Consider the following 17,179-nt stretch of genomic DNA (forward strand, 5'->3'; position numbering starts at 1 on the left):
AATCTCATAATTAGTGCAGCAGTAATATTCAAATACTACTTGAATCAGTATGGGCTTTTCTATCCGTTTTTTAATCGAGCCATTTAAATAACGACAAGCTGCCGGAAGCAGTCTGTCACCGTACAGTAATACAGTTTGAAGATGCCACCAGGGAGCATTACAGAGCGTTCATTTCCAACTTCTGTATGCCTGCACATTTCTATTAGATTATAGCAACTTGTTTTGCCGATCCTCCAGTAGCTGCAGAGAATGGCAGGTTAATCTGAACCCTCTGCGGATGCCTCACATCATGTTGCTTTATGTAGAGGAAGTGTGGCTTTAACAGTACCTTATGGTGTAATGCTAACTACTCCCCAGCTTCCTGACAGTATGAGCATTCCCCTCATTTATGCACAAGTGTGAATGGGGGAAACTGTTACAATGTGGCATATGGAAGGGAGCATTTCTGTTCTTTATGCAGTGAATATGCAAATGTGAAAGCAATTGTAGAAGGGGCACCATTAATAACCTAGGCTTGTGATGGCAGCTGGGCTAGCATGCTGGAAGAGATTACGTTCTCAACCTGCCATTTCCATATTTGAACCCACTTGAACATTACACGTGAATTAAAATTTTGTGATGTAAAATCCCACTTATCAAGTCAAACCGTTAAATTTATTATCTGAGGTGCATTTTCCAGCTCAGTTGGTTATAATTTCCAGAGCTCTTTATCTATATAAATTTAATTAGCCTTGATATCATCACTATATTATAGAACTAATTAAAGATTTAGATAAGTGCTGAGAGAGCTTATTTAATACCCCATAAAGTTCAATGTGGAAAATGAAAGAGGCTGTACTTCAGATGGTTGTGAAGTCTATGAACCCCAGTGGCCAGATCCCTGGATTAATAGGGAAAAGAGGCATGCTAGAGAAACCAATAATGCTCACAAATGTACGTATTAACTCCCTACTTGTCATCAGTGGCAGAGAATTGAATAAAATAAGGAAGCAGACCTTTGAGGTAGATCACAGCCGTTATATTTATCCGTAAGTGGTTAATGGACCACAATTTCATTTACTCTAATTCAGCCCTCCAGTTCCCTGTATTAATGGCAACCAGTTTCTGTAGATGAAATCCAGGAACGGTGTTTGTTATGTAATCTGACTATGTGTACATTTTAAAGAGATACTGACACCAGAAATGAACCCTTTTTTAATATCTTTCATAACATTGTCATTGCATGTTATTTTAATTTTGCCTTAAAGGACAATAAAAGGTTAATATAAATTAAAAGTAAGTCTAAAGGCATTCTTTTTAAGTACTTACTGCATATCTAAATTCCCAGATCCCTGCATGCTTCTCTGAGATATGGTGCTGGCAGCCTACAGCAGTGTGAAGCCTACAGTGACATCACTGAAATCTCTCTCCCCTTCCTGTAGGCTGCCAGCGGCAGCCTTCCTATTCTCTGAGCATGTGTGTAACTTGATCCTGTCTCCTGTTCTGAGCTACACATACCCACCAGCCAATCAGAAGCGGATCTGGCAGAGGGGAGGAGGGGAGGGAATGAAACACATGTGCAGTATGAAGCAAGGAGGGAAAGGAGGGAGAATACCCTTTTAGAGATGGCTGCCTGTTCTAGAAAATATGAAGTAAGTGTGACTGAGTAAATATGTGATTAGGTGAGCCTAAAGGGTGGCGTTTTTACTAAACAATAGGAGGACTATTGGGCAGTATGCTTTTTAAATTTTGACTTGCATTCTCCTTTAAAAATATTTGACCAATGTCTGTATGTACATTGCCTATCTGATCCCCCATGTTCCTCTATGAGGGGGCAGCCATATTTGTTCAGCAGTAGGCCGTTAGCAGGGACAGTCAGGTTGGCAAACAGTCAGGTTTAGGAACTTTGACTAACTATTAATTACAAAAGTAGCCCTATCAGCAAAAAACATGACCTATAGGAAACGTTTGTACATTCATATTTTGAAGAGTAGTTTTTTTTGGGTCATCACTTTAAAAAAGCACACAGCCTTTCTGTACTTGCCTGCTAAATATAATACAATCTTACATACTATTTTTACTTCCCTTAGCCTTTTTCACCATGCCTTTCCTCCACTCTTTGCACCAAGCATGATCTAACCGCTCTCTTAGGCCTTTGCGTCCAATTTAACCCTTTCCCTACCCTTGAGGTTTTTTTATTTGACCCGCCTTTCCTCTTACCTCTAACCTTTCTGCTTCTTGTCAATCTCCCCTTTCCTCTGCCCCCAACCTTCACTGACCCCCCTCTTTCCTCTGTCCTTTACACTTCCTTTACTTACCCCCCCCCACCAAAAAAAACCCATTGCCCTGCTTTTATTGATAAAGGACAACTGATGATATCCTGGGTGACTTCCACTTGCTGTTAGTCTCCATCACAATAAGCTAGAATTAACTTTTCCTGGGTTGTTATTGCAGTTAACTCTTTCCGTTGCATTTTCTTAGTCATTTCAGAAATGGAATTTTGAAAGTATTTATGACCGATTCCTAAGAATACCTACTTATCTGTCACAGCCCATTGGCTATACGAAGAGCCGCAGATTACATTCTAACTCCTCTAAGCAGAAGTGATTATATAAAAAGTAATTTCCAGCCGACTGGTGATTCATCCTCATATTGTCGAGTGCCACTTCAGACTCCTGATGGCTGTCGCTTTTTATTTGACCTACCTGGTGAATGTGTAACAGGGGCCACCCACATTTAATGCAGTCTGGCTGTGCCGTAAGAAAATGATGTCTCAGGCTGCACCGTAAATGCTGAGGTCACTCTGTAAATCAGAGATTGAATCTCTCAGGAAGAAATTAGGATTTCATTGTGAATTATCTAGGTAGTTCTTGGAGGCCCACCTCCCACCGCTTTGGGTGAAAGGTGAGAATTAGCATTTAAATGGAGAGGTATTAATAGCACATATGAGCTCTTGAGATGATTTTGTTACATCTCTAGCACAGGATACATCTATTGTTCCCTTTCTTGCACTTCCCTTTGAAAACGTTTAGATGTAATTAACTTATTCTTTTATTCATCAAACATCTAACAAAGCCCATTTTTTCCCTATTTATCTCGGTACATACTTGTAAAGCTTTGTTTGTTTTTGGGCAAGAAGATGGGGAAACCTTAAACATTCCTTCTTAATGAAATTGCCAATGTTTTGCATTTATAAGTTCAACAGAGGAAGGGGCTTAAAGGAGAGAGAAACGGATGCAGGTATTTGTTTGTGTAGTTTTTATATCCTTAAAGGACAAGGAAAGTCAAAATCTATGAAGCACACTATTAAATAGTACTACTATTGCTGTGTAAAAACGCTATATTCCTGGCTTGCCTAATGAAACATTTACAGAGATACACCTGCTACATTCTACATACTTGTTTCAGTGAACATACTTGAACGCCAGCCCCCCCTCCGCTCGATCTCTCTCTCTGGTCCTCACCTGCTCGCTTCGTTTTGTCAGCACCCTACCCCCCCGGCCGATCGCTCTCTCCGGTCCGCTCCCCCTTTGCCCCCCCCCCACCAGCACCTGCTTGCCGGCTGTCACACACCACCCGCTCGCCGCTTGCCTCTCCCCCCCATGCCTCTCCCCACCATGCCTCTCCCCACCTTGCCTCTGCCCCCACCAGCACCTGTTTGCCGGCTGCCACACACCACCCGCTCGCCGCTTGCCTCTCCCCCCCTGCCTCTCCCCCCACCAGCACCTGCTTGCTGGCTGTCTGTTCTTCTTCTGTGGCGCTGCATACACGCCATGGCAACCGGACGCTAGGGGAGGGTGCGCATGCGCCGCCTACAGTCCCAAGTCGCCAAGTCTGTGCAGGAGTGAGGCATTCTGGGAATATTCTCTACCCAGCTCAGCGTTTTTTCTAACTGTTTGGCTTCAGATCTTCTGAATGGGAGAAATATGGGGAGACTTAAGGGCACTATTGAGACAACTGAAGGTATGCCTGCATTTTGAGATTAACTCTTTACCAGCCTTTCCTTCTCCTTTAATATTGGCATCAATTTCTGAAATGCAATTCGAATTTCTCAGAGGTCTCTGACCATCACGGGTCTAATTGTGACTACACCATCCCAGCCATAGCACTGTCCGCATGGAGTTTATATGTTCTTTTTATGTCTGCATTGGTTTTCCCTTGGTACTCGGTGATATTCCTGGTTACCCACACAGTGACTGGCAGTGAATGCATGCATGCCGCTGGTTTGTGTTCCAGGAGAAATGCAGTTGATGTATATTTAAAGGGAAAGGACTTGTAGAATGCAAATGGTACAAAAAAAATAGTAATGGAACCATTAAAATAACAAGGTTTATAGCAATGTAATTTAGCTTGGCATCGTTAGTGTACCTGTCCTTGTGGTCATTTGAATTGTGTGGCATTACAATGCCCCTTGTCTACAGAGAGGTATAACATGGAGTTGTTTGCTTTAGTCAAGGAATGAGCCCCCTTTCCCCAAACCCCCCCCTTCCAGCCCCGGTGCTTGCAGACAGACTGCACTCATTTAGGGAGTATTTATCCCAATCAGCTTGGGTGATTGCCTAATGCTAATGTTAATGGCCCCAGAACTCAAAATCCAGACCTCAACCAATAAACTCTACACAATATAAGTTTGAAGGAGATGTTGAACCTGTGATCCCACACCCCAAGTGTTGAGCACCTTTAGCATGATGTGGCAAATCAACAACTGTGACTCTGAGCCCCTATGGCAGGCTTTTTCTGACTTACTGGCCCTGTGTGTGATTACCATGTCAAAGGCTCTGAATGATATATCCCTTAAATCCTAAATTCAGTATGCCAGCAAAGTGTTTTGATCAAAATCATTTTTTTTGCTGTTGTTTTCAATTAGGAAATATTTATGCTGAACACCATAATTCTGGACCTGGCTGATAAGCAGTCACAGCATTTCAGATGCAAGCGAGCCAGGCACAATTACGCAGTGGGAATGAAAGACAGTGTCACAAACGGCACCGTATTTACAATCACATTTTTCAGCTCATTATTTGGGAACACAGAGAGATAACATTGTTACAATAAATCTGTTGCCTTTAGATCTGCTGAGTGCCCAATCAGACTTGATTTCTTATTCCTTAGCTGCTATGGACAGTGCCATTCATCATGCAAATATAGGCACTTCCAGCAGCAGCCCAGTGATTACAGTGATTACACTTCCACAAGGTCCTTGTTTTGTTCAGAATTGTCATTTTCTGTTGTGTGAATAGGAATAGGAATGTGGGAAATTGAAACAGGTCCATTCTTTTTTGGACATTTCTCATTAGATAAAATTCCAGAAATATAATGTTGGGAGGGATGCTCATGTTAAACATAGCAACGAGAATGCTTCATTTTTATCAAACTAAACATTTTTGCACCTTACATGGGTGAATAGATTTAACAGTGTGTTTCAGTTCTCATTGACACCCCTCAAATGTTCTTTGCGGCCATACATTATGCTCCAAACTTGTATTCTGAACGTTTATATCCCCTGCCTCTATGTATTATTTATGTACAATGCCAAGTCTGGATATGGACACTGCCCATTGTGCTGTAAAACATGTTTTTCCCTCCCTAGAGTTGCAACCTCTGCGTTGCCATTGCCCTTCTTGTGTAGTGTTAAAAGCCAGTTGTCCCTTACTCCCTTGCCTTTACCATCATAAATTAGTTCTGGTCAGTAATTGTGGTATAATTGCAGTACTGTAGCTAGGATCTGCATGGGTTGTGTAATGCATTGAAGTACTGGAGAAGTTGATTGAATAAGTTTTGCAGTGTGCTGCATCCTACAGCCACAAAGCAAATCAGACTTGCCACTTTTGTAGTAATATAATCTCTTTCACACAAGGACATTTACCATAAAGCACTGGTGCTCACCACACCCAAAAGCCCCTCCAAGCCACAGTCAACAACAGCACAAACCAGGGCAGTGGCACACAGGTTCGTTTTAGAGGGCCCTACAGTTTGGATTAGCTACTTGCAAGGAAAAACACACAAGCTTTCAGGGAGGACCTGTTTGTCACATGTTTCATCATGGAATAGGCTATGGAGCTATAGGTATCAATAATATTAGGATCAGAATAAGAGAATAATTCGGAGATTATCATTGATAAAAGTAGTTATGGGCTTCTGTGTGAACAGATAACCCACACTAACTTTCTTTACTAGCATCATTCTAATAATGAATGCATGGCCTTACCAAATATATGAGGCATCTGTGTTTCATATAGAGGTGTCCAGCCAGTGAGTCTCTAGATTATATTCAACTACAATATCCCACAACCCCCACTCTGTTAGTTATGTTACTCATATTGCTATACATTTGCTAACGAAAGCAGGAAACCCTTTCATATCCCTAAGTATTAAGAGTGTAGACCGCTTGCTAGAAGGTTTTTGTAACTTAGTGAAATGTGATTTGGTGTATGAAGCTTGTTGTCTTTAATGCCACCAATACACTTTTTTGCAGGCAGTACTATGAGATGATGTACAACACTGCAGATGAACTGTTAAATCTGGTGGTGGATCAGGGAGTGAAGTACACAGAGCTGGAATATATCAATGCATTGAGCCTCCTCCACCGCAGCCAAACTGGAGTAGGAGATCAGACAACCCAGAACATGAGGCTGCAGCGCCTAAAGGAAATCATCTGTGAGCAAGCCGCCATCAAGCAAGCAACCAAGGACAAGAAAATCACCACTGTGTGATATGACACTGATACCAAAAGCAAGAACAATCTGGAACAGCACCACTTTTTATTTCACACATCTTAGGGTATAACAGTAATGTTTCAGGCCATGTGTGGCCTTTTATCAAGCTTGATAAACTTGACAGCTTGATAAAACATTGAAACATTACTCTAATGCCCTAAGATGTGTGCAATGAAGTATTTTTATTTAAAATGCCAAGTGGTGCTGTTCCAGATTGTTCTTGCTTATATATACGGATGGGAAGTGGCCATTGGGGAACTTGCACTATTCCAAAAGAGAGGTGCCGTGCTGACTACTATCTACAAAACTGATACCAAAATGGTCAGGAATGTAACGCACAGCAACTGTGTATTCATCCATTAAATGTTTTCAGAATGTTCATGTTTGGTTAATTAATTGTTACTAGTTCTGGAACTTAAATCAAATATGAGAAATAATGTACCAGAATAAAACAAGAAGTCTCACTGGTTACATGTATTCAGTGTCCTGCTGATATAACATCATTCCTCTGCACTCACCCATTATCAATATATATATATATATAGGACATTAAGATATTCTGTGCATTAAGCTACCAAGAAATGCCCCCTTTAAGTAAAACAATATACTTCAAGCTGGCACTGACCTCATATTGTGTCTATTAGTAGCATACAGCCCAGTTGTAAAACAAGGGGAACATCCTCCCCACCTCTTTCTAACCAGTACCATAACCCCCTCTGGCCATTCACAAACTGCATCAACTGGGCTCCCAGAATGTGCACCCTTTCCTTGTATCTTTTGGACAAGAGGAGCAGAGTTGGTGGGTCATGAAATGGCAGGCTTCCTGGTAGTGAATGCCTAATAGTAGCCTGCAAACTGGCCCAGCAGGCTTCCCCATAGTGACCAATGCCCAATGGAAGTTGACCTAGTCCTCCTGGCATACATGGCAAATGCTCCTGGAGTGCATTCTTTAGCCTTACAGGATTTCACTTAATAAAAATTGGTTTATATTCCAGTTGACCATTAAAATTGTTCTTTGCCAAGCCTTGTATTCACTGCACAATTTATATTTGGTTTTATTTTGTACGCTATCTATAAATAAAGCATGTACAAAGAAAAAATACTACTGTGTTTTCATTACTGTAGGATGGAGGGTGAAGGCGCTTTCAGGATGACCATCTTGTAGTTCTGTTGGCTTTGACAGCAAAGGGCACATTCATCAATGTACAATTGAGTCCGGATACTAAAAATTCATATTTTTTCAAAGTTTTAGAATTCTGTGTATTTTCTGTGTTTTTTTTGTTAATTTATGCAACTTTTTCGTGCTTTGCGACAATTTGTGTGACAAAAGCGTAGTTGAGTCCTATGGGAGGCTTCCAAAATCATGCACAGAAGTTTTAAAGTCAGAAAGTTTTTCGCCTTTTCCAATCATTCGGATACAAAAACTTCGTATTTTCGTATGACCACGATCCGAAATTTTTGTACTTAAAGCGCACATCAGAAAATATCAGATTTAATTCGAATTTTTTGTATCGTGCTTTTTAATGTCCAAAATTCGGAGCTAAAGGACCCAGGGCCCTGAAATATAGAACATGGCTAGTTTAAGGGCAATGTAACAATCACTGTATAAAGCTGCCATCCCCTGCTCCACTGGTTTACCTGAATTATGATGCTCTTCGCTTCTGTGTATCTTTTAAACATAAACACTTCAAAAAGAGGCCATAAAGTGGTGCATTGTTACAGGGCACACAACAGAATGTGTGAAAAGTTGCTGGTGCGGCAACCCAAAGTAGACAACACTGTTGGTTACCTAAGACAACCATTTATCTTAGTGCTAAACAAGCTAAAACAACTTGCCCACCAATTCACTATGAGGCAATACCAGTTTGAGTGAACTAACTAAGTTCAAACACAACACTGGTTTAATAAATAGGGCTTTGGATAAAAGTCTCTTTTGACAATTTGAATATTTGTGCATTTTCTCCTTTCAGAGCAATTGGGTAATTGACTCAAACTGGACCATATGTACAGCCAGTCATTCAGACTGGTTAATTCCTGTAGTTTGTTGGCATATCTCCCTGACTCTTGATTGTTGGGAAGAGAGATGTGTGTGACTAAGTGCACATAATATAAAAATGTTCAAATATGAGGCTTTGAATCCCTAACCTGTGGTCAATGAATTATTGGCCTGTTATGGCCATCTAAGAGTGTTTCACCTATATAATATAAATTATAACTGAAGTATCCAATTATGATCCAACAAACTTACATAGATGCAAAGGAGAGCTATGGAAAGCATTTATCAATGTCAGAAAATGTGCCCTTCTGAATTCCAATTAATGCAATCATGTTTTGACATTGATCCTACATAGAAAAATATCTAATTAGCAGTCCTTGAACATAAATCATGACACAGCAATAAAAGCATTAATTATTTTGAAATTGATTTATGGTAATTGAAATGCATTACTTAGATGCAGTTTGTCACAGTTCATATACATGGCTTTAGATGTGGCACCAAGGGCTCCTTGTCGGGCTAATTCTGCGTATATTTAATAAAATTAGATAAATTTCCAATTTTAATATGAGATAAAAAATTTAAGGCTCCTTATTAGTCAAACAGGAGGAGTCTTAAATAATATATGCCCAACTCTGAATTCGATATCGAGCGTTCCCAATCAATTGGTATAAAGGTGAAAAATCATGACAATTATTTAATAAAATAATTAATTTATTTAAATATGAATATTACAAAAATGAAATTATTACTTAACACTCCCTGATATCTATCTAATAATTAATCAAAATGAACATTGACCAATAGACATTATTCAATAAATGGCAAGCATCCACAAGATAATATATGTACGTTCACTTTCAATACTTAATAACAAGGTAATTAAATATGTTGAATCAAAGGAAGGGTAAATGATTGATTTTGAGGTCTTAAGGAATTCTATCTTTAAATGTTCTTATTTCCCCATTAGATTGTTAACTTGGATATCATATATCTATACTAATGAAAAATAAAATGGACCCAAATTAAACAGATTATTCCCAGTTTGCAACTCTGGGAAAGTCAATGTTTAGGGTAAGACTATAATATACATAGGAATAATAAATATCCAAGCATACAACTTAATCGAGAAAAAGTATAACAAAATTTATATTTACCAGAGTAGAGTTTTCTTATAGTTGAGAGTAGTTTCTCCTTCCTCTTCCAGTTTTTAGATCCCCTTAGATTTTCTTTTTCTTTTTCAGGTTTTCTCGGATCTTTAGATCTTAGTCCTCTCTTTTTTCTTATTAGTTCTTAGTCCTTTCTTTTTTTTTTTCTAGTCCTCTTGTCTCCTAACTTATCCCTCATCTCTATCTAAAACTCCACCTCTGGGATTTATCAACTAACCAACTGGCATCAAAGGATGGTCTTTAAGTTAATCTATCACCAGTTGATTTAAATATTTATTACAGTGACCTTTGGACCCGTAATGTCCTCCACCATCTGTGGATGTCACTGTTTCCTCAATATTGTGGTCTGAAAATATTCAGAAAATATAAAATAACTTTTGACCTTCCTTAATTCGATGTTACACACTATTGTTGACATTGCTCCACACTAGAACAATGCTGTGTAACTACTTAATACCTTAGTACACATACAATATATGTCATTGGTCTGTCCTTGATTAATTATTACCCTCTCAACAGGTGTGCTCTATATTGTGGAGAGTTTGTAAGATCCTTCAAGGTGTTCTCATCTTGTTCACCTAGACACCAAGGATTATATAACCTTTGATATTTGCTTTAACACAAAGGTTATACATCTGGGCTAGTAATCCGATACAAACCTCCTTTTCAACATATACGTTTCTGATCAACTAGACAAAATAACATTCATTATTTATTCCTATATGATTCATCAAAAAGCATAATATCATTCATGAATATATATATTCTATTAAGTAACATAATCACGTTATCATTAACAAATCAGAATATTCTTGTAATTAATAATTATCTTATCTGAAAATCCGACAAATCCCCCTTGTTTTTCTAAAATGTTTCCTATAATATGAACATTTTAGGAAAATTACTTAGGGTTTTCAAACTCTTCCTTCATCATACTCATTATGTAAACTTGATCGGTGAGATTTAAGCCATAGTTTATCTAGAGTCTTTTTGATGATCTTCATCCAACGAATTGCTAAGATGGTGATTACAGTTAACCATCCTACTATAATTGTGATCAATATACTCCTTATATAGATTTCCCCCCATGACCAAACAGAAGGAAACAGTATTTCGTCATCGGTTGGTGAAAATTATGGAGTATCCATGGTTATATTATGTTTTTTTATAACCATACGGATGGTATGGCTGGGCTTATTGTCCAACAAAAATTTTAAATCCGGACTTATGGTAATTTCCTGATTTTGGAATGCATCAATGCTTTCCACCTCTCCTTCAGTGTCCTCAATGTTTACAGGATATGGAATTAGCGATTGTTACTCCGGTTGCAAACACATTTCCTACTACTGCAAAGATTATAGCAGCAACAACAGCAGAAATGAACCGTTTTGGTCTTTGGTTTGACGAAAAAGGCTCTCTGATTAAAGTTTTCCGGGTTTGCTCCAGGATTTGAGTAATCCGCTTTTGTGAATATTCAATATGCAGCTGGTACCATGTTTGAATCTCCGGTGATCGAATATTGGATACGTTGACTTGTCTTTCGATGACACAACGTGGATCTAGGCTCATATAAATCTTCTGGGACAAGATTCTCTTGTTGGTCATGATGAATCCCGCCGTATCCTATAGCATGATCCCGGATGATGGACCTGGCATCACAATCCGCTCAGCGTGTAACTCTTTCCCCAAGATCAGGACTGCATATAAAATAGCGATCATCTTGGATGGCATCTTTGCGCCTATAGATAATCAAAAGAATTCATTAGGTTCAGCCGTCATATATACATAGCAAGTTTCAGTTCACTGAGAAGATAAAGGATATTTAGAAGGTAGAGAGACATAGGCATATCATGATACAACATCTATATACAATATTAATTTCTACTTCCATCTTTAACTAAAATCTCCTGATTTCTTACTACTCAGCTCTCGACTTGCTCTATTCTCCGAAGCTGTTGGCTAGGATGACAAACACGTAATTGGTTAATGTGCACCCATTTTTCAACAAAATCATCCCCCTTAGGAATTTTAACTTTATAAACCACAGGAGATAATTTATCAGTGATTATATATGGACCTTTCCGGCGACTAAGATATCCACTGCATAGGGTATTCATTGTCCCCATCTCAAGGCTTGTTCTTTATCCTGGAATTCCTCTGGATTCCCTGATAGTCTGGACCACAAAACATTATTGATCACATCAACCCGTATGGCAAATCGATGTATAATGTCATTTCCTAAATACATTTGATATTGTGGTTCCTTTAACACATTGAAAACGTGTTCCGCAGATTTGTTTCCTAAGGAGATAGATAAAATGCATTTTGCAATCACATTTTGACTCTGGTCGTCTTTGTCCAGGTCATAAACCCATTCCTGTAAGGAAGAAAATTTAATCATCTGAGGATTTGTAACCTGCTTTAGAAGTCCTAAACTTATATTGCTGACTTCGGATTTGAGATCCAGCTTGGCATATTTCACCCAGGCAATATTATTTACCTATACGGGAACCAGCATAGTATCATTGGTCTTCTCGATTTCAACCAATGGTTGGATATGTCTGGTTATGCTTGCTACTTCCCGATTTCCCCCTTTAAGAGAAATGGTTAACACATCATCCTCTAGGATTATCTTTTCAATTTTGTCCTTTTGGATATTAATGATGTGGAAGGAAGTATTAATGCTTTCTTCAGGTTTACCGTTTTTTAGGATTGAGACATCTGGTACCTGACTGTTCCGGAAATGGATTTCGACAGAATTAGGTCTTTCTTCAATCATATGGCAACTATTTTGCGGTTTTGCATTGTGGGAACGTTCAAAAGAGATTGGGGTTTTTACCTGAGTCCATATTGCTTCATTAATAAAGTCAATTATGGATCTTAACCTTTTGAGCAGATCAATTCCAATGATCAGCCGATCATATGGAAGATCTACAATCAATGTTGGATGTCTAATGGTCTTTTTACCAATCTTATATGTCAGCCAGGACTTGCCTTTCACTTGTAGACTATCACCACCTACACTTACCAGAGATCCATCAAATACCGTCAATCTCGGTTTATTCTTTGAGGACTCCAAGATCTGTTGGAAATAGCTGAAAGACAAAATAGTGACCTGAGATCCGGTATCCAATAAACCTTGGATTGGTCCGACACATCCATCCTGGAGACAAATATCTATAAAATACCGGCCATCTAACTGTAAGAGATTACAGAGGAAATTGGAGTGTTTTATCATCTGTTGATTTAAAAAGTGATCTCTCTGCAGCGTCAGGATATTTGGAGATTGCTCCTCCTTGTTCTGTCTGCAGGGCATTTGTGTTCCTATGGATTCTATAAATGGAACAGACTGAACCGAAGGTACTTCACACACTGGTTCAAATAACACCGGATTATAAGAATTGTCCTTATTAGGCTGTAAAACAGATGAAATATTAGATTTTCCCTTCCCGGCCCTGAATTCAGGGTCGGGGCAATGCAAAACATGATCATTGACTGTATTTAATTCTTTCCTGTCCATTTCCATATAGCAATTTGATTCTGCTTCCTTTATTTGGCAGAGCTTGGCCCCGCTTTTTCCTCTAAAAAAACTTCAGGTTGTTTTCCTGCAGAAACTTGAGATAATTTACTTACAATGTCAGTTAACTTGGAAACCTGATCTGCAAGCTGATCAAATCTGCTAGGTCTACCTGGGTTTTGATTCCGTGGACCATTTTGGTTCCCTGTGGGTGATTTACCCCTGGGTGAATCTGGTGATTCCTGCCCTTTTCTCCATTGCTGCCTGGGCCTATTGTTCCAACGTCTGTATCCCTGGGGATCCCGGTATCCTTGGTAACCCCCATATCTTTGGTTACCTCGGTATCCATGGTACCCTTGGTTGAAACGAGGACAGTAACCTTGGCTTCCAGAACCTGAACTATTTCCTTCTGACCCCTTGGCAATTTGAGGTTTAGTTTTTCTGGGATTTAGCTGTTTTTGGTTTTGCTGATTAGGTCCAGTGGCTGAAGGTATTTTCTTTGGCTGGGACTCAAAATTTAAATGAGGTTTTACCCTGGACTCATCAACATTGTGCTCTGGGAATTTTTTAAATTTCCTATCATTTAAGTTTTGGCCCTCACTAATGTTAAACAGCAAAGTTGCTGATGTTACCAGTCTTTCTAGAGGGTTTTCAAAATCCAGATCATGAGCTAGACTTAATTTGATCTGGGTTGGTAAGGCCTCATAGAATACTTGTTTAAATTCCACAGATTCCCAATCGGGGTTTCTGTAAGCTAAACCATAGGCATTTTTAAGTACAGAGAGAAATTCTCGAGGGCTTTGATTAGATCTACATGTAAGTTTATAAATTTCTCTCTTTGCAGCAGTGGTAGTTCGATAGGGCCCAAATTCTGATTTAATTTCATGTAGGACTGACTGCCATTTGGTGATTCCTCTCTCTTTAAAGGAGGAAAAGTAATGACGGTATCTGTCATCAAAGGCCCATGGAAGAAACCTGATTTTGTCTGCCTCGGATAATTTTAATGAATCCATAGTAGATTCATATAGTTCTAAGTGGTTTGCAATTTGGGAAGAACCTTTCTTAGAAAATTTTGGTATAGCAATATTCAAAAATTTAATTATGCTGGCAGAATTTTGTTTTTCTTTTGGAATTTGGGGATTTTTCCCTTTTGAACCCCTCTTATGGGTATTCTTCCCCCTGTTTGGGAAAGGACCGGATCCCCATGCTCTCTCATCACTCTCAACTTCACTTGCATCAGTATTGGAAACACTACTTGTATGGGATACATTTGACATAGGTGTTTGATTTCGCACATTCCTCACATTCCTCTCTGGGGACGTGTCTGAAGAAGAATCTCTAAGGACCCTTGTTCTGTGATTACCTATAACGGTGGTCACAGCTTGGCAAGCTTCAGCCAACCGGCCCAAAACATCTCGTGCCTCTGAATCAACATTATCAATTGATTTGGCTCTAGAAATATATGGTGCCCAATTTTTATATTGGGGAGTGATTATTGGAGGATCAGGAGATCTCTCCACACCATATACACCTGACTGTTGACTTTTAATGTGCTGTTGCTGTAATTCTTCGAAATCCTTTCTGAGCTTACAGTATGCTATGCGACTACGTTCAGCATCAGTTTCTAAATCCCTAATAAAAGCTTCCTTGTTTGAGATATCTATCTCTAATTGGTTTTTATCAGATTTCATATGTTGGATATCTGATTCTATCTCATGTAACTGAGACCTCAATTTTTCTACATTTTCTTTTCTAGCTTTTGATAGGGTATCTACCTCCATTAATGCATATAAAACAGGAGGTAGGGCACATATTAATTTTTTTTCTTTTTCTGAACTGTTAGAGGCTAAGTTCATACATGTTAAATAGCGTTCAACCAGGCCGTCTGTTGCCCAGATATCATTAAGGTCTGCTCTAGCATTCCTCTTCAAATCATTAATCCAAACATCCATCCCTATATCAAATTTTACCCGTGTATATATGAATTCAACAATTCTGTGGATCATTTGCTCTGGGGTATTCCCATTCTCACTGCTTGCAACACTCATGGTCTCAATTAATAAACAAAATAATTAGCTTGACAGAAGTATTGGAATGGTTTTTCACTATTTGTACCAATATGAGAAAATAATCTCGATCTCAGCAGTGCCTCCAAATATATGTCGGGCTAATTCTGCGTATATTTAATAAAATTAGATAAATTTCCAATTTTAATATGAGATAAAAAATTTAAGGCTCCTTATTAGTCAAACAGGAGGAGTCTTAAATAATATATGCCCAACTCTGAATTCGATATCGAGCGTTCCCAATCAATTGGTATAAAGGTGAAAAATCATGACAATTATTTAATAAAATAATTAATTTATTTAAATATGAATATTACAAAAATGAAATTATTACTTAACACTCCCTGATATCTATCTAATAATTAATCAAAATGAACATTGACCAATAGACATTATTCAATAAATGGCAAGCATCCACAAGATAATATATGTACGTTCACTTTCAATACTTAATAACAAGGTAATTAAATATGTTGAATCAAAGGAAGGGTAAATGATTGATTTTGAGGTCTTAAGGAATTCTATCTTTAAATGTTCTTATTTCCCCATTAGATTGTTAACTTGGATATCATATATCTATACTAATGAAAAATAAAATGGACCCAAATTAAACAGATTATTCCCAGTTTGCAACTCTGGGAAAGTCAATGTTTAGGGTAAGACTATAATATACATAGGAATAATAAATATCCAAGCATACAACTTAATCGAGAAAAAGTATAACAAAATTTATATTTACCAGAGTAGAGTTTTCTTATAGTTGAGAGTAGTTTCTCCTTCCTCTTCCAGTTTTTAGATCCCCTTAGATTTTCTTTTTCTTTTTCAGGTTTTCTCGGATCTTTAGATCTTAGTCCTCTCTTTTTTCTTATTAGTTCTTAGTCCTTTTTTTTTTTTTTCTAGTCCTCTTGTCTCCTAACTTATCCCTCATCTCTATCTAAAACTCCACCTCTGGGATTTATCAACTAACCAACTGGCATCAAAGGATGGTCTTTAAGTTAATCTATCACCAGTTGATTTAAATATTTATTACAGTGACCTTTGGACCCGTAATGTCCTCCACCATCTGTGGATGTCACTGTTTCCTCAATATTGTGGTCTGAAAATATTCAGAAAATATAAAATAACTTTTGACCTTCCTTAATTCGATGTTACACACTATTGTTGACATTGCTCCACACTAGAACAATGCTGTGTAACTACTTAATACCTTAGTACACATACAATATATGTCATTGGTCTGTCCTTGATTAATTATTACCCTCTCAACAGGTGTGCTCTATATTGTGGAGAGTTTGTAAGATCCTTCAAGGTGTTCTCATCTTGTTCACCTAGACACCAAGGATTATATAACCTTTGATATTTGCTTTAACACAAAGGTTATACATCTGGGCTAGTAATCCGATACAAACCTCCTTTTCAACATATACGTTTCTGATCAACTAGACAAAATAACATTCATTATTTATTCCTATATGATTCATCAAAAAGCATAATATCATTCATGAATATATATATTCTATTAAGTAACATAATCACGTTATCATTAACAAATCAGAATATTCTTGTAATTAATAATTATCTTATCTGAAAATCCGACATCCTTCCCTGGAGTGATCCCAAACCATGCAGGGCTAGGTGGCTAGCTGGTACCCGTAACCATTTATTGTATCAATATTATCCTGAGTACATGCAAGGAACAAAAATATAAATGCTAAGTATTACAAGAAAAAAGTTGC

At 38.2% G+C, this 17,179-nt stretch overlaps 2 protein-coding genes across 2 annotated transcripts in view; one reads left to right on the plus strand and one right to left on the minus strand.

Moving 5' to 3' along the window:
• exoc4 (exocyst complex component 4) overlaps positions 1 to 7,797 on the plus strand; it is a 238,876-nt gene extending 231,079 nt beyond the window's left edge. Inside the window, exon 19 of the mRNA XM_004913052.4 lies at positions 6,455 to 7,797. Coding sequence (XP_004913109.2) covers positions 6,455 to 6,692 — 238 coding nt within the window. The 3' untranslated portion in view covers positions 6,693 to 7,797. The remainder of the gene's footprint in view (positions 1 to 6,454) is intronic.
• A 5,591-nt stretch (positions 7,798 to 13,388) lies between these two features.
• Positions 13,389 to 15,704, minus strand: LOC116409754. The gene has a single exon (XM_031899074.1). It carries the CDS (start codon positions 15,423 to 15,425, stop codon positions 13,410 to 13,412), a length of 2,016 nt encoding a protein of 671 aa, XP_031754934.1. The 5' UTR covers positions 15,426 to 15,704; the 3' UTR covers positions 13,389 to 13,409.
• Between the last annotated feature and the right edge of the window lie 1,475 nt (positions 15,705 to 17,179).

Source organism: Xenopus tropicalis, chromosome 3, assembly GCF_000004195.4.
Source record: "Xenopus tropicalis strain Nigerian chromosome 3, UCB_Xtro_10.0, whole genome shotgun sequence".
Taxonomy (NCBI): Eukaryota; Metazoa; Chordata; class Amphibia; order Anura; family Pipidae; genus Xenopus; species Xenopus tropicalis.

What these genes read in the sequence shown, in the direction of transcription:
- LOC116409754 (XM_031899074.1), bottom strand. Translation starts at nt 15,425, where the DNA reads ATGAGTGTTGCAAGCAGTGAGAATGGGAATACCCCAGAGCAAATGATC.